General features: G+C 37.1%; 2 protein-coding genes across 2 annotated transcripts in view; both read left to right on the top strand.

The window, feature by feature from the left end:
• MED27 (mediator complex subunit 27) overlaps positions 1–18,819 on the top strand; it is a 419,936-nt gene that overhangs the window by 61,976 nt on the left and 339,141 nt on the right. The window lies entirely within an intron of this gene.
• On the top strand, positions 11,984–12,631 carry LOC117989141 (fibrous sheath CABYR-binding protein-like). The gene has a single exon (XM_034976452.1). The coding sequence runs from the start codon at positions 11,984–11,986 to the stop codon at positions 12,629–12,631; it is 648 nt and encodes a 215-aa protein (XP_034832343.1).

The raw sequence follows: 18,819 nt of genomic DNA, 5'->3' as shown, positions 1-18,819 counted from the left end.
ATCACCATGAAGTTGATCACAAAATGACAAGTTTGCTGTTTGACAACTTGTTATGTTTGTATACGTTCTGAAATACGTGTGAACCATATTGCCATAACTTATCAATTTTTGTGATTACTTTTCACAAAAAATTATATTGAATATTTCTTTATTACTAAATCAATTTTACATTAATCTGATCACAAATTAACGGTTAATAAAATCTGATTAAATAAACATTCTGTAACTATTAAGCTTCTGAACGTTTCATTATTGGTCAATAGGTCATTGACCCTGGAAAATAAAGCTGTGGCCTGCTGTGGCCTGTGACTATCATCACAGCCTGAAATAAACTGTGCTATCATGATGGATGTAGGAAAAGAAGCAAATTAAAGAGCTCTTTGGTTAAGTCAGTGAGACTTAAAAAAATACGAAGTACCTACTTCCTAATTCCATGCTGACTAACTACTTATAGGTACTTTGCAATGTTCGCATTGACATTACTTATGCTACTTTGTAAATATATGAAACTGTGATTAACAATGATCATATTATTGCTACAATCACGATTAGCTGAATTTTTGGTACCTACTCTACTGGTACAAGTGGACTTTAGCCAACAGCACCACTGAGTTAGTAGAACACTACATACATAACAACACAGCACTGAGCACTTAGGTAGAATTATTATCAAATTAAATTAACAGCCCATAACTGATAACTCACACTCGGTTACATGATGCCTTCCAGACTGTACCTTATAACATTTCTAACAGGTCCTTACTGATAAAAGTAAATAGTTTACGACAACTTTTACTTTATCTGAAAATGTAAATGTCTCAAAAGTAGAGATTTTCAAATCAAATCAAATCAAATCAAATCAAATATTCTTTATTGCACATGTGGGTATGTATGTATATACAGATGTTACATTTATTAAAGTTTCACCACAAATAGCCATATTATGGCATGCAAAAAAATTAAAACTAAAACCAACTTACTGACTTACTTATTTTGTAAGACCTTGACTTTCCAGTCAGTTCCAAGTAGGTACCTATAACATGCATGCAAGTTTTGGTGTTCTCTCTCGATTCACCCAGACGAATCCGTAGAGCATTCCGAAAGCAAACATTTCAATCTTGCTGCCGGCCGGCCCGGCCCGCATTGCCAAAATTCCTGATGTTATGCCATTCGCAAATATGTATAGCCACAAATTCAGTTCAAAATCAAAGTCGCCTGCTCCTGTACTACATATACCTACTGCACATTATATAGCAGCAATGAATAATAATCTGTAGACGGCAAGTAATTCTCCTAGTTCAACCTACGAGCTAAATCATGTTTAAAATAATGTGCAGTTCTTTCATAATTTCATCATCGTTATCATTAACCGCTAGACGTCCACTGTTGACCATGCGTGTGTCTTGTTCCACACGCCACAGTCTTGCGCCGCCTGAATTCAGCGGCTCCCTGCGCCTTCCTGTATCTCAAAGCCAGTATAAAAAAAATCTCTTTACCAGATATTGTTTATCTTTATCCCGATTCCCGACTCCCGAGCAAGTCCCAAGCTAATAAAAATAATAATAATTACAGAACAAAAGTGTTGCTATTTTTTTGTAATAGGCGCTACAATATTATAGACGTGTAATATTAATACTGCTTGTTTGTCTGTCTGCATGTTACCTTTTCAGGGCTTAGCCCTTAAACCGATCCTGACCAAATTTGACACAGGAAAACCCTATTATAGCGAAGACGATGGCTTCATCAGCAAGTTTAAAGAAGGTAAATCAGCCTTCTGCCTTACTGATTCAGTGTCTAACACTGAATGATAGCCACCGAGATTAGTTGACATTTATTTTTTATCCATTCAAGGTTTTCTACGAAAAACTATTTTAATGTCACTCAGTGAAGCAGCAATGTAGCACCAATCAATGTCGCATGAGCACGGTGGCTATCATTCAGTATTAGACACTGTGTTAGCAAATCACCCCGCTGGATCACCGGTTCATATTAAAAAAAATGCTGAACAGATTTTAGTCGAGTTTTCTCCAACAGGCAATGTCTTTGAGAGAAGGTTTGTCTAAATATATGAAAGAAAAAAGGGTGACTGACTGACTGATCTATCAACGCACAACTCAAGCTACCTACTGGACGGATCCAGCTGACATTTAGCATACAGATAGTTATTATGAAAATGCCACCCCTAAGGGGGTGAAACAGGGGTTAAAAATTTGTGTAGTCCACGCGGATGAAGTCACGAGCATAAGCTAGTAAGAGATAATGGCACTCGTGCAAAGCTAGAGCGGGACAGTTAGCCAGTTAATAATTTTTTTTTAGAATAGAATAGAATGTGTTTTTATTCATGTAAACTTTTTACAAGTACTTATGAATAGTCAGGTAGTTTTAATTTGCCACTATATAATATAACACACGTTATATAAAGTTCCATAAAAAGTATTCCCTACAACATTCCAGTCAGGTTTCGGCGCAATGTTTCTAAATCTCATTCAATCCGACCTGCATTCCGAGAGAAAGTATTCAGCCTCGTTCGACGGCGTTGGTTCACCAACCCGAAATTCCCTAACCTCGTATCTCGTACTCTATAACATTTGTTTGCCTAAAAGTATGAGTTTATTGGACTGCATGTACGAGTAGGTAGAATGTAATTCTGCCACTGAAACGCCATTGTTCCAAAGTTAGATCTTTCACTTGTATCATTTTTATCGGTTTTAATAATTTTTAGTTCAGGCTTTGGTTCAAAAATTTTTAGTTTAGAAATTTGGTACAGAGTTAGTTTACACCCCGGGGAAGGACATAGACATAGGCTACTGTTTATCCCGGAAAATCGAAGAGCTCCCACGGGATTTTTAAAAAACCTAAATCCACGCGGACAAAGTCGCGGGCATCATCTATTAATATAATATGGGAAAGGGAGTATGGATATGGATGGATAGGTAGATGCATAAAAAATATATGACGTGTTTTCATTTTTTTACTCTAGAAAGCACTACACAAGCACACGGCTGCACTTAAAGTCTTTACACTCTTTTATATAACGGTCCTCTTTTTATTCGTGTCAGTAAAAACGTTTAGCATACGAGAATATCCTGTGTTATAGGAAAAGTTTTTATGCATTGACTAAAGGAAAAGGAACCCCCTTTGCACTTGTTAATAATCATATTATTTACGAGTTTCCATTAAAAAATGTAGGCTCATTCGAGGTTAATAATGTTAACTAAATAACGGCTTCCTTTTTTAAAGTGGCTTATTCCAACTTATTTGTAGGTACTTACTTAATTTTTCTATTTTACGTCAAAAAATAAAACATGTATCTACCCATTCTTTTAGGTTTTATTGACTGCACCTGTATTAACACATTCACAGTAGTCTTTGTGGCACTGAATGTAACAAAAATGGTTGTATGTGTGAATAATAGAAATAAATAACGTTCAAATTTACAAAATACCACGCGATCGGGTCATCGCATCGGTTTCTTGTTGAAATCATCTTGCTTTCTCGGGGTCCGTCTATCTTTTCCGTTTAGTGATTTACTGCCATACTCAGAGTCGCTAATCGTTACTTAAGATTGCGTTAAAACGAGACAAATTTATGTGAGAGATATCTCTGTCACATAAATCGCTGCTCTCATAATAATAATCATGCTGTCATAATGCTCTGTGTCGTTTTAACTAAACTTAAGTAACGATTAAGCGACTCTGAGTACGGCAGTATGTATATTTAGTACCTATAAGTAAATGTTGAGAAATCTAAAACACGGCTCCTGTTACTGAAATCTCTTGCTTTCCGGCATCCGTCTATCTTTTCCTTTAGTCAGAGCAGTACAGGTAAAATGTAGAGAAATCTGAAACATATTATATAACGTAGGATACAGCCACGCTTAAGGTATTAACGTGTTCCGACGGAGAATTGGATCTTTTCTTTATACTTAATAGGATTTGAGACTGAACGTTTCAACGCTGAAAATATTATCGTGCTCTGGAAACGTTTCATGTGATTTTTTTCGTGAAAATATGGAGATTTGAGGAAAATTAGTGAATAAAATATTCGCCCTTTTTTAACGATTTCAGATATATGAGTAAAAAGGCTAAATTTTCCGGGTTCTGGAAAATTCAAAGTTTTTTTTAGTTTTTTTTATTATGATTTAGAATGTCAGCGTGGATTAAGGATTTTCGAAAATTTCGTGGAAAGTAGTCGGGATTAAAGTAGCCCTATTCCGTCTCCGAGATGCAAGGTATCTAAAAAGTCGACTAAAAACAACAACGCTTCAAGGCAGTAGACTACTGTCTGTAGCACAGCATCGTAGTACTCGTAGTACTCGTAGTAGGTACTTGTAGACACGTAGCTACGTTAGTACTAAGTATTATTTATAATATTCTGTGACGTAGCTTTCGATTTCTACGACTGATGTAGAGCTACTACGATAAGGCAGATAACGCCTTACAAGTTTCTCTCGAGATATTACGCAGTCTCATTGTAAAATTATCTTAATAACTCGTGCGTCTCCTTATAATTGGGTTTTGTAATTTAAGCCACTCACAGCGATACTGCGGTGAAAATTCCGAGTAGATACTAGATAGTGATGGGCACCACTGCTCACTTTAAATCATCTTTTCGGAGTTATGTGCGTTTTAATTAATTAAATATCACTTGCTTTAACGGTGAAGGAAAACATCCTGAGGAAACCAGCATGCCTCAGAGTTCTCCATAATGTTCTCAAAGGCGTGTGAAGTCTACCAATCCGCATATGACCAGCGTGGTAGACTATGGCCAAAACCCTTCTTACTCTGAGAGGAGACCCGTGTTCTGTAGTGAGCCGGCGGGCGATGGGTTGATCACGATGATGATGATGATGATGATGATGATGATGAATATTATAAATGCGAAAGTGTGTCTGTCTGTATGTCTGTATGTCTGTCTGCTAGTTGTTCACGGCCCATCCGTTCAACCGATTTTGATGAAATTTGGTAGAGAGATAGCTTGCATCCCGGGGAAGGACATAGGCTACTCTTTATCCCGGAAAATCAAAGAGTTCCCACGGGATTAAAAAAAACCTAAATCCACGCGGACGAAGTCGCGGGCATCATCTAGTAATCTAATAATTTTCAAACTGTGAGTTTTTGCGTCGTGTTATGCACAGGCTGGGCAATTTAAGTGAATTAGCAAGTGTTACACAATATGAAATTTTTTTTCACATGCTATCTATTTTTATTTTATTTTTTAATATCTAATTAGAACGGCAGTGCCACTTACACTAACTAGATGATTAATAATAAATTTAAATACAAATAAAGGTACAAGAAAAAAGACATAAAATACAAAACGATAAAAGATCTATGATGGTCCAACTCTAATCCCGAGTAATGAGGGAAAGAAAATTGATATTTCCCCGGTGAAAAGTTCCCACAAAAGTAATTATAAACTCTTCATTAAACCAAAGAAGTTTGCAATCCACGCGAACCACGATTATAGGTACCTACTTTTTGTTCAAAGGATCGGATTTAGAATGTTGTTTTATGTTACTCGATTGGGAAAATAATAAACTTAAATAATCAAAATACGTTTAATTTTATTTAGGTGTCTACTTATGCATGTTTTTATGCTTAAATTATGTTTTGGCACGGGTTAAATGAAAGTGTAAGAACTTCTAGTGCTATAAGGTATCTTAATCAACACAAATATAAGTCATAGGGTATATGGTCATTAAGTGACCCTTTACCTAAAAATAAAATAAAATTGGATCGGATTTTTTTTTTATTTACACTTTATTGCACACAACACAAAGTAAACATTGAAAAAACACAATACAGGATCTTAATCTAATAGATGTAGCATGCAAAGGCGGCCTTATCGCTAAAGCGATCTCTTCCAGGCAACCTTTGACGAAAGGAATCACGAAAGCACGGGTTGGTGCGGCAGCCGAAAATGGCCCTAGATATAGGTATTATATTGTTATAAATTAGACACATATTAGACTACATACACAGTACATTCTAATAATACACAAATATATATAAATATATATACCTATATACATATCTCTATAATATACTACATAATTCTGTTTACATAGATAAATAATAGTTCTTCAAACGATTTTTGAAGGTGTTTAAGGATTTCGCCTGACGTATTTCAGCTGGGAGAGAATTCCAGAGTTTGACACTGTTAGTGGTGAAAGAGTTACCATAGTATACCGTGCAGCTGTGTGGAGTCATAAGCTTATTGTCGGTGCTGGAGCGGAGGGAGAACTGATGGTTCTCACCAAGATAGGAAAACCGTTCTTTTAAGTATGATGGTGTTTGAGGGTAGTACAGAATACGATATAGGAGCGACAAAGCGTGCATCTCCCTCCGCCGAGATACTGGCAGCCACTTTAGTTTAGCACGGAACTCTGATACATGATCATATTTTCGTAGGCCGAAGAAGCGAATACACATGTTTAGTCCGAGGTTGACCAAAAAAACGGCTTTATTTACGGGCCTAATACTTGTACTTACTTAATTTATATGTAAATGCGAAATTGTTTCTGACCCTCTATCTGTTAGCTTTTCACGGACCATTCATTACACGATGGGTTGATGATGATGATAAATATCGCCTATAGTACCTACGCGACAGGTCGAAATGGCAATCGGTGACGGAACGGCCCGCACAATCGCACAGCCCCCGCGCTAATCCAGTGTCGGTGAGCGCGGGTGACGTGCGGGTGTGCGGGACGTCCCCCCCCCCCCCCCCGCCTCATACCCCGATTGCCATCTCAACCTGTCACGGACTATAGGTATGTCAATAAAATATCAAAAACTCATCTAAATCCCTGCCAGTAACGTTATACGGAAAGTTACAAAGATCCTAATAAAATGGAATCATAAATACGATTATTGTCCCCGACACGGGTCTAAATTCTGAGACTTGACTTTGTCAGCTAAAGGAAAATAACCGTGAAATCACCCCGAATAGGTAGCTGGGATATTTGTTTTATATAGGCCGTCGTGAAGGCGAAATCCTGCGATATTTTACTAAAGAAATTCAATATTACAGATAAAAATTCTGAAGGACCATTATAGAAGCTTTATTTTGATTGCTTATAACACCCGTGACTTTATCCACGTGGAGGTTGATTTTCTGATTTTCATTTTTAGGGTTCCGTACCTCAAAAGGAAAAACGGAACACTTATAGGATCACTTTGTTGTCTGTCTGTCTGTCTGTCTGTCTGTCGGTCTGTCGGTCTGCCAAGAACCTACACTCTACAGGATACTTCCCGTTGACCTACAATCATGAAATTTGGCAGTTAGGTAGGTCTTATAGCAGACATTAGTCTGTTTTAGAATGCACAGGTCTTCACCTTTCATATCATACCCCACTTGGAATAGTTATCTTACTTTTAAAATTAAAAATACTATTTGTTGATGAACAAATGAATCTGTACATTCTAAAACAGATTTTTATTTATTTTTATGCTTAATCGTTTTTTATTTATCGTGCAAAATGTCTAAAAAATACCCAAGTACGAAACCCTCGGTGCGCGAGTCTATAGTAGTAGTTAATTGGTTAGGTATTAGCAGGTATTTATCTAAGAAGTTTCATACCCAATTCGTTTCTCATGTCATCCGATTAAGATGCGGACCCTTTGAAGGATTATAGAGGCCCTTCACAAAAGACGTGACGGGCCGAACGATGCATGGATTTCAATTTGCGAAACAAGATACAGACTTTACAGGGCCTGGAAGGTTTGTAAGTTGAGGGGTTTGTTTGTTTGTTATTGACGACCTCCCTGGCTCAGTGTTAAGCGCTGTGGTCTTATTAGTGGGTGGTCCCGGGCTTGATTCCCAGGCAGGGGTTTGGAGTTTTATAATTTCTAAATTTTCGGGCTGGTCTGGTTAGTTACCACCCTACCGGCAAAGCCGTGCCACCAAGCGATTTAGCGTTCCGGTACGATGCCGTGTAGAAACCAAAGGGGCATGGGTTTACTAAAAACTGCCATACCCCTTCCAGATTAGCACGCTTCCATATTAGACTGCATCGTCATTTACCATCAGATGAGGTGGTAACTTGTATCAGAATCAGAAGTGGATTCCTAAAGGAAAACTAGGCACGTGCCTAGGGGCGCGAGGTTACGCAGGGGCGCGCGCCATCATGTAGAGTTGAATTAGTGATTCTGCGCTTGAGATATCGTCGTTTCTATGCAAAATCTTGGAATGACCGCTTCTTCTAATACCAACTACCAGCTTTGCAAGTACCATACACGACAAGTCGAGATGACAATCAAGGAGGAAACGCCTCCCACACCCACATAACCCCCGCACTAACCCGGTGCGGGTGAGCGTGGGTGTGCGGGGCGTCTCCCCGCCTCATACCCCGATTCCCATCGCAACCTGTATGACTATATACGATTTATCTTTCTTTCGAAGTTAGTAATTTTTTTAATAATCTGGCTGCTAGAGGGGCGCCTATGAGGTGCTTGCCTAGGGCGCTCTCGACATTTAATCCGTCTATGATCTGAATAAAAAAAATCTAACTTATCGTACAATATGTTCGTAGAAACGGACTGCGGATTAAGTAGACCGTACGATTGACAGCAGTGCGGACACCGATGTTCGTTAGAGCATGTTGTTACTATGAAGCGCCTCATCTAGTGAAACATCGATATCACTGCACAGTGCACATCTATCATCGCAATAGATAGATGAGCTTAAACCGGCTTTAGGCATGCATTTTCGCTGTTCCGTTCAACTGGACTATTGTCACTGAAATTCCGCTGCTCTCACAATGCGGGAATCCTGCAAATCTATGCTATGGCATTAGAGCATCAGGGCTGTAACAGCCTTAGCTCAAAAATATTGATTTTAAATGTTTGTTGAATTTATAGTACTAGTGGAACATTTACATTTATAACGCTGCACATCTTACCTCGTAATAAGCTACTAGATTATAGAAGTATGTCTTAAATGTATAAAAAATGCATTAAAAAAAAGAAATGTAAACAACCTCTAACAAAAAAGAGAGAAAAGAAAGAAAAAAAAATGTACATACTAGATTATTATAAGCAAAAAAAAAAAAATTAAGATGTAGCTTTAATGTAACACTCCCCAACGAACTGCACAAACTTAAGTGTAGCAAGTAACAATAAATTACAGTAAACCGAAAAAGGCAAAAAAAGCCGTTCATATTACCGTTTTACAAAAGTCTCCGACCACCATGTCGGAGGAAAAAAGGAAGGAACACATTAAAAAAAAAAAACCTCGCAATAGGCAGATGAGCTCACCTTTAAGCATGCATTTTCGCTTTTCCGTTCAACTGAACTGATATTTTCGCTGAAATTCCGCTGCTCTCACAATGCGGAAATCCTGAAAATCTGTGCTATGGCGTTAGAGTATCAGGGCTGTCACCTTATTCATCTCAGCTTTATTAGCTCAAAAATATTAATCTCAATTTTTGCTGAATTTGTAGTACTAGTGGAATATTTACAACACTGAACACCTACCCTCGCAATAGGCAGATGAGCTAAAACCAGCTTTAAGCATGCATTTTCGCTTTTCCGTTCAACTGAACTGATATTTTCGCTGAAATTCCGCTGCTCTCACAATGCGGAAATCCTGAAAATCTGTGCTATGGCGTTAGAGTATCAGGGCTGTCACCTTATTCATCTCAGCTTTATTAGCTCAAAAATATTAATCTCAATTTTTGCTGAATTCGTAGTACTAGTGGAATATTTACAACACTGAACACCTACCCTCGCAATAGGCAGATGAGCTAAAACCAGCTTTAGGCATGCAGTTCCGTTCGACTGAACAGCGAAATTCGCTGAAATAAACAACTGATTGCTCACGCTATTTCTACAAATATATGCCCCGTGTGGCGAAATGCTGGCGTCAGCAGCTCCCTGCAAGTGGTACGATATAATTTTCAAGTTGATCGATTTTTGAGTTGGGTGTTAATAACTAGGTCACACCACCCTATTTAAGTATACCGTTTATAATGTTAATATTTAGCAAAGATTAATTAATTATATTTTGAGCATTGCCAGCTTAATGGGCACCTTTGGCTCAGGGGCAACCAGGGCGGTCTTTTTGACGACGTTTAATTTTAAGTTGGTAAGGTTTATTTAAGTTTGTATGTTTTAATTTAATATTGTTAAGTACTTTTAATTTAGATTTAAGTTTATTTAATAGAATCCCCAATTTAAATTTTAATATATTCAATAAATATTTAAAATTTTGAGCATTTGTCATGTTACTCTAATATAAAATGACAATAAAATTGCAATCGGGGTGGGGACTCCCCGCAACCAAAACAGCCCTCGCGCTTACCCGGTGCGGGTACAATTTCTATACTATAGAAATAAAATAAAAGTAAAATAGCTGAAAAAAAACAGTAGCAACCCTATCGCATCCAGCTCGGTTTCCAGAGATCAGTTCTAGTCCACAGCTTTGACTAGACTTTAGATGCAAAATTTATCTATCGCATTTCTGCAAATAACCTTTAAGGAATTATTCGCACTATATTCCAGAAAAGTGGCTTAAAAAGATGCTCTATGATAACTTTGATACTACCTAAAGTGTGACACACCTTTGTAAAAAGAGACGAAGGCACATATAAAACCGCTTGGACCACATTTTGTTTGAAGCAGAATCCAAAAAAAAAGTTGAAGTAGGTAGGTACATAGGTATATACATCAACTTTAGAAAGAGATAGAATAGGCAGCTCCGGCTTCGTATAGCGTCATCTCTGTCAGTCATGCCTATGTAACGTTTTATCGCTGTCTTATCAGTCTTAACAACAAAGGTAATTTATTGTTTTCAAATTTCAATTTGTAATCTTTCTTACCAAGTACTCTACAAAAGTGTTTAACTATTGCACTGTAAAACTTATTCCCGCGACTTTGTCCGCGTGGATTCACATTTTTCAAAATGTTAGAACTCTTTAATTTTCCGGTATAAAAAGTAGCCTATGTGTTAATTTAGGGTATAATCTATCTCCATTCCAAATTTAATCCAAATCCGTTCAGCCGTTTTTGCATGATTGAGTAACATACATCCAAACCTATCCTAAACCTAACCACCTAAATGACAAATATGCACCCAATCGATGTTAAATGGATATAACGTAGGTTAAAGAAAAGATACTTATATCTTTTCTTTAACCTACGTTATACCTTTACATATACGTATTCGTTATATAATACCTATATACTTAATGTAAATTTTACGCAACTTGGCCTGCATAACCAAGCGGACAGGGCGATAAATGTCTTAAGCAAATCTTTATAATTTATTGATTTAATGATAAAAACAATAATACGGACAACAAATGCTTATGAATTATTTATAACCGAAAAGATAAACAAACAAATAAAAGGTACAAACTCTTTCAAGACAAAAATAGTTTGATTTTTTAATTCATAACTAACGCAATATTATAAAAGGTAGGGTGAGACAATTAATTTAACACAATAATTATAATGTCATTTTATAAATTATAATTTCAAATCAAGTTTTTTTACTTTACTTTAAATTATAGTTTGTTAAAAAGAACAAGTGATTACTAAACCGATATTTACTATTTTAGAGTATTCCGCTTTTTTTCAATTTATGGACTAGCGCTCGGCTGCAATTAGACCTAGTGAGCGCGCTTGCCTAGAAGATGCCTATTCACTCTTGACTTGACTAGCTTATTGCGATACGGTATATATTTACCTATACATTCATTACATAAGGAGATACTAACTGACTGACCTATTAATGTACAGCTCAATCCACTGGCTCTAGGATCTTGACATTTTACATGTAGATTCTCTGTAAACCCTAGACCGGATTTCAAAAAGAGTTTTCAAAATCCGGGCAAAGTCGAGGAAGGTTTAGTTAGTAAAAATATAAAATAACAATACTTAAATGCATTTAAATCAATACAAAGAGATTAATTAATAGTATGTACATATACATAATCATTATATTGTTATTCATTTCATTATAATCTCCCAGGTTAGAGATGAAACTGTTCCTCCTTACCGTCGCTTTTGTCAGCGTGGCCTTTGCTAATCCCTTAAGTCGTATTTCCATTGGACCTGCTATCATTGAAGAAGAAAGCCCTGTTCACGTTGGCCCTGCCATAGTTAAACCACCAATCCCAGTTGGACCTGCTATCATCGAAGAGGAAGGCCCTGTTCATGTTGGACCTGCTATCGTTGAAGAAGAAGGCCCTGTTCATGTTGGACCTGCTATAGTTGAGCCACCAATCTCAGTTGGACCTGCTATCATCGAAGAGGAAAGCCCTGTTCATGTTGGACCTGCTATAGTTGAGCCACCAATCTCAGTTGGACCTGCTATCATCGACGAGAACAAACCTATTCAAGTCGGGCCCGTGATTATTGATGAAAACAGCCCAATTTCAGTAGGCCCTGCTATCATTGATGAATCTAGCCCCATTTCAGTTGGCCCCGCAATCGTTGATGAAACTGGCCCCGCATCTGGCGAAGGTGTAGTTGGACATTCTCTCTTCCAGTTCATCATAAATGTCAGCGAGTTAAACATCAATCAAGTCATCAACCAAATAGCGAATATTGGTAATAAGATCTCAGTAAATGGAATTGATAAATCTGAAAAACCCGAAATACCCGTAATACCCGATAGACCCTAGGCAATTTGTAAGTTATTTCATAAAAATGTAAAGTAAATAACACTTATTCTAAAATTTTGTATATCTTTATAGATAGTGATATAATTAATAGGTATTTAAACTCTGCGTCACCACGCCTAAAAATCTAAAATTTTGATAACTTAATTTTTAGGCCCAAAATTCCATAATTTTACGCCTGGCGCAAACCTATAATAAAATTTACTCAGACTTCGACCTTTTTCACCTGTCCAAAATGCAATTAAAAAAGGAAATAATTAAACTGCATCGGAAAAATAATAATATGTAACTGATAATAATTATACTAGTATCTATAATAGTACATAAATCTGCATAATATCATAACCCACAAGCACGCACTCACGCATACTCTCTCTCCCACACACAAACACACACCCACACACACACAGACACACATACACTCACACATACACACACACATACATATGTTGTGAATCACCTACTAGGTATTTTTACTAGTTAATTGACTTTTATATTTTCATATTATTATATTATTGTAAAGCTTGTTTAAATTATCAAGCGTACTGTTATAAATAATTTATATTTCATATCTATTTAAGTAATCTGTAAAAAATTGTAATCCTATTTGGCCTTATTTTCAGTCTGTTATTATGTAAAATTATATTGTACATATCGCTGTTGATTGCAAAAAACAATAAAATAAAAAATAAAATAAAATAACGGTACGGCGCACAAGCGGCAGAAGCTATGAATATCCCGAAAAAAAAAACCGGCCAAATGCGAGTCAGGCTCGCGCAATGCCCTCCGTACTACAGTCGTATTTTTTCGACATTTTGCACGATAATTCAAAAACTATGATACATAAAAATAAATAAAAATCTGTTTTAGAATGTACAGGTGAAGACCTTTCATATGATACCCCACTTGATATAGTCACTCACTTCGAAAGTTGAAAATACTAATTATTAATTCATGACCACAATTTAACTTTTTTTTATGTGATCTAACCCTAAATTCACGGTTTTCAGATTTTTCCCCAAATGTCAGCTATAAGATCTACCTACCTGCCAAATTTCATGACTCTAGGTCAACGGGAAGTACCCTGTAGGTTTCTTGACAGACAGACGGACAGACAGACAGACAGACAGACAGACAACAAAGTGATCATATAAGGGTTCCGTTTTTCCTTTTGAGGTACGGAACCCTAAAAATTGAAAAAAAATCGTCGTTTACGGATTGTAACGTCATTATTCACCTTCCGTACAGCGTGACGTTCATATTAAAAATAAATAATAAATAATGTTTTTTTAAAGTTAATGAATTCTACATAAACTACCGCTATACAAAAAATCACATGTTATTACGACAGTCCAAGACCCTATTGCTTAGAACGCACCTTACTCTGAAAAGATAGAGGTGCCCGGGATCGAACCCCCGACTTCCGGAAAAGAAGGCTGACGTCATAACCACTCGGCTATCACCACTTTTATAATATTAGTCGGATGATACTTTTCCTTTTTTGTAAACCATGTCATTTATAAATGAAAAAAGTCCCGCTCTCTAATAAACTGTTGCATACAGACGCTACCTTTAATTTCCGGTACGAATGGAAAACAATCGTTTGTGATTAACGCCGCCATTTTCCGGGAAATTGCCACAATAGGGCGGCGAAAACCTGAAATTCTGCGGATTCTTTCATAAACAACGCGGATGAACAATTGAGGCCTCAGCTCAATGGTGGGTAGGTATTTGATGGTTTGAATTTTTATCTTCATCAAGCGATACTATCTTTAAACAATCATACTAATCTCTTTTATTATATACCTAGTATATAAAATTCAAAGTCCTGACTGACTGACTGACTGACTTATATATCAACGCACAGCGTAAGCCGCTGGTCCTGGAGACATGAAATTTTGAGGGTGTGTTCTTTGTAAAGAGTAGTTATCCACTAAAACAAGATTTTTCGAAATTCCACCCCTAAGTGGGTTAAATAGGGAATGAAAGTTTGTATGAAAGTCCGTAATTTTTCAAGTTATTTGCATGAAAATTGGTATTTGGGTTGTCGTTCACAAATGAAGAAATACGTATTCCAGGATTTTCGGAAATTTAACACTCACCTCGATTTTCTACCCCCCGAGTGAAGCCGGGGTGGGTCAGCTAGTATTAAGTAGAAAAGCGTGTGTGATAAACAAGATCAAATAGTTCACTAGCACACTCTCCTAAATATTATATAACTAGCTTATGCTCGCAACTTTCAATAATTTCAAACCCCTATTTCACCCCTTTAGGGGTTTAATTTTCAAAAATTCTTAGCGGATGCCTCATAATAGCTATCTGCATGCCAAATTTCAGCCCGATCCGTCCAGTAGTTTGAGCTGTGCTTTGATAGTCAGTCAACTTTTCCTTTTATATATTATTTGAATGTAGAATACCGACAGGCAGGCAACCTTAAACAATTATAAGCCTCAATAGCTCGACGGGTAGAGCAGTAGACTGAAAACCGAAAGGTCGACGGTTCAAACCCCGCCCGTTGCACTATTGTCGTACCTACTCCTAGCACAAGCTTGACGCTTAGTTGGAGAGGAAAGAGGATTCTTTCTTTAAAAAAAAGAATTATTGATTGATTGAGCGATAAATGCCGTGCGCTCTTAGACTATTACGTGCATTCGTGGATCGCGTGTTTTTTTTATAGTTTCACGGGGTTGTTGTGTGCGCTTTTTGAAAGGGAAATATTGGGCCATTACGGCAACCACAGACTGTCGGTTAGCGTACCACGTAGAGAAATATAGGTCGGTTAAAGTTAACTCGCTTTTGAAAGGTCAATCCACGTTGATTGCACTAATAAGTAACCTTAGGGTTAAAACACACTGGCTATTAAATGACCGACGACGCGGACGGTCAAATACAGGCCTCAGTTCATCATTCAACATTGAGTGCGCGAATAAGCGGCAATTTTGTATGATAAAGTGAGGCTGCTATTTGACCAGTTGGTCATTTAGCCGCTCGTACGCGGGCGTAGAAATAGGGAAATATTGGGGCATTACGGTAACCGCAGGCTGTCGGTTAGCGTACCACGTAGAGAAATATAAGTCGGTTAAAGTTAACTCGCTTTTGAAAGGTCAATCGACGTTGATTGGTTGATTGCACTAATAAGTAACCGTAGATTGTGAGGGGGGGAGGGGGGGGGGGGGGGGGTTGAACGCACGGTTCGCACGGTGAAATTTCGCAGTGTGAGAAATAAATATATTTTACTTGTACAATGATATTACATTTTTAAACTACACTGTTCCTCAAAAGAAGTAGCTATGTAATAAAGGAAATAAGAAATTTCCAGAGTTTCATTTCACTTAACGTTTTACAATCATCCTTAGCCTTAGGACTTACTTCTTGCTATAAACTACGGCCTGGCTTAAACTTCAGTTATAAGCAGGCGGTAAATACCTCTCGAGATTTGACAGATGTAAAGCAATGAGCCAAGTAATATAAGTAAAGCAGTGTGAAAACACACGGAACTAAATCATTGACGGACGCGCTGCGGCAGGTATACTTACCTAATTAGTCGTCGCTCATGCAAAATACGCTAAATCATTTTGTACAATTTTTGTTTTTGATGTCATTTTGTTCATTTTTAAAAGGCGCGTGTGCACGCAGTAACCAGTTTTTTAGCTTGTATGCTAGTCCAAGAGATGACCTTTTTACTATTGTGATTATGATCAAAAAGTAACCAGAACTTTACGGTTTTCAGATTTTCCCCCTTATTTCTGCTATAAGACCTACCTACCTGCCAAATTTCAAGATTCAGGTCAACGGGAAGTACCCTGTAGGTTTCTTGACAGACACCATAGACAGACAGACAGACAGACAACAAAGTGATCCTATAAGGGCTCCTTTTTTCCTTTTGAGGTACGGAACCCTAAAAATGTGGTTGTAGTGTAGTCCATCTGAATGGACCCTTAGATTACTACACAAGACTAAATTATTAGTAAGCGAATGGAAAAATAATTAATGTACGAAACTGGATAAGAAGCGCAGCTCGACGCGATGACTTTTAAAGTCCTAATTTAGCGCACGAGAAATTAGAGTGTCCGAGCGGAATTCTCGCCCGTATAATTATTTCGAAGAAAATAAGCTCCGGGGCAAATGAAATGGCCTTGCGAGGAACGTTTTATGAATTCATAACGTCTAGATGAAGTTTTTATTTTGTTCATTATAAGGAAAATTTGATTTCATTATTTTCCTTCATGGAAATTGTGTCAGGCTGCGCCCTGACAATTTGTTTTCGGGGCAGATTGGGAGATATCGTGGAATTAGAATTCTGGATTAGTATTTTTAGCCGATATTAGCAGGTACTTACCTAGTATCTACATTTTCTTTTTTTAGTCTTTACTAGCTTATGCTCGCGACTTCGTCCGCGTGGACTATACAAATTTCAAACTCCTATTTCATCCCCTTAGGGGTTGAATTTTCAAAAATCCTTTCTTAGCGGATGCCTACGTCATAATACCTACCTGCATGCCAAATTTCAGCCCGATCCGTTCAGTAGTTTGAGCTGTGCGATGTTGTGATGATGTTGATAGATCAGTCAGTCAGTCAGTCACCTTTTCCTTTTATATGTTTAGATTTAGACAGAAACTGAAGTGTATACCTATTGCCCCGTGCCCGTGTGGGAACTCTTTGATTTTCCGGCATAAAAAGTAGCCTATGTCACTCCCCAAGTCCTTAACTCTATCCACGCAAAAATCACGCTGATCAGTTGCTTTGTTGCGGCGTGATTAAAGGACAAATCAACAAACAAACACACTTTCGCATTTATAATATTGGTATGATGTCATGAACTCTTATGAGGCCAAGACACTGATTGAGACTGATCTAAATACCTAGAGTTTCGAACAATACCTAATATTTAATGAGGGTTTCTATAAACAATTTATATTGTTTATAGAAACACTATTATTATTATTATGTATTAAGAAGTAGACGGAATGACACACTTTTTAAACCTTTGTGGTTTTTTGCTGTCTAAATTGGATTTGTTAAACATTCTTTATGTTGGTAATTTAAAAAAAAAAATTATCCAGTAGGTAGGTATTCATCCCAACAATCATACAAACAACAAACTTTTGATTATTCTACCTAGTCAATGTCAAATTAGATTCTTAGGAATCATCATCATCATGATCAACCCATCGCCGGCTCACTACAGAGCACGGGTCTCCTCTCAGAGTGAGAAGGGGTTTGGCCATAGTCTACCACGCTGGCCAAGTGCGGATTGGCAGGCTTCACACACCTTTGAGAACATTATGGAGAACTCTCAGGCATGCAGGTTTCCTCACGATGTTTTCCTTCACCGTTAAAGCAAGTGATATTTTAATTACTTAAAAACGCACATAACTCCGAAAAGTTAGAGGTGCGTGCCCGGGATCGAACCCCCGACCTCCGATTGGAAGGCGGACGTCCTAACCACTAGGCTACCACAGCTTCTTAGGAATACGATATTTCAATAATTTTTAGAATAATAATAATAATTAGAATATTTTTTTTTAGAAGAGATAAGAAATTAACTGGAATATCTTATGATATTCCAGTTAATTTCTTATCTCTTCATCTAGCAAATGACCTACCTACGGAGGTATAAAATAATATTTTTTATTAAGTGATAATATAATATTTTATTCGGTCACCTAGATATATCATGAAAATCTATTAAAATTAATAAAAGTACACACAAAAGGCAAGATTCCCATACAATTTATAATCTCTATTTAATTAATTGTGGATACAATACTTTTTAATACCAATACCTACTACTTTGTACCTAAGTATACATAAAATATTATTTTGTTTCTGCATCAGAATTTAGATCGTTTGGGTACAGGACCTAAAAAGAGTAAGCCAGCGGGCAGCGGGCTATCCTTAATTAATGCAATAAAATACATAAACTTTGTCTTTTGCAATGTACAATCGTCCTCAAATAAGATGAAAAATAAAGTTAAATAGCAAAATAGTACTTACCTACCTAAATCCATATTTCCATACTAATATTATGAATGCAAAAATATGTGTCGTTCTGTCTATTATTTCTTCATATCCCATCAGCAAGGTACAGAGATAGCTTGCATTCCGAAGAGTGATACGGACTTATGTCCGTATCACTCTTCTATTTACTTTTTTTAAAAGAATATTAGCCAAGTTTATCATGCTGCTTA

This window comes from Maniola hyperantus, chromosome 2, assembly GCF_902806685.2.
Source record: "Maniola hyperantus chromosome 2, iAphHyp1.2, whole genome shotgun sequence".
NCBI lineage: Eukaryota > Metazoa > Arthropoda > Insecta > Lepidoptera > Nymphalidae > Maniola > Maniola hyperantus.
Note: the sequence above shows the minus strand (reverse complement) of the source record. Positions and strands in the feature narration are given on the sequence as shown.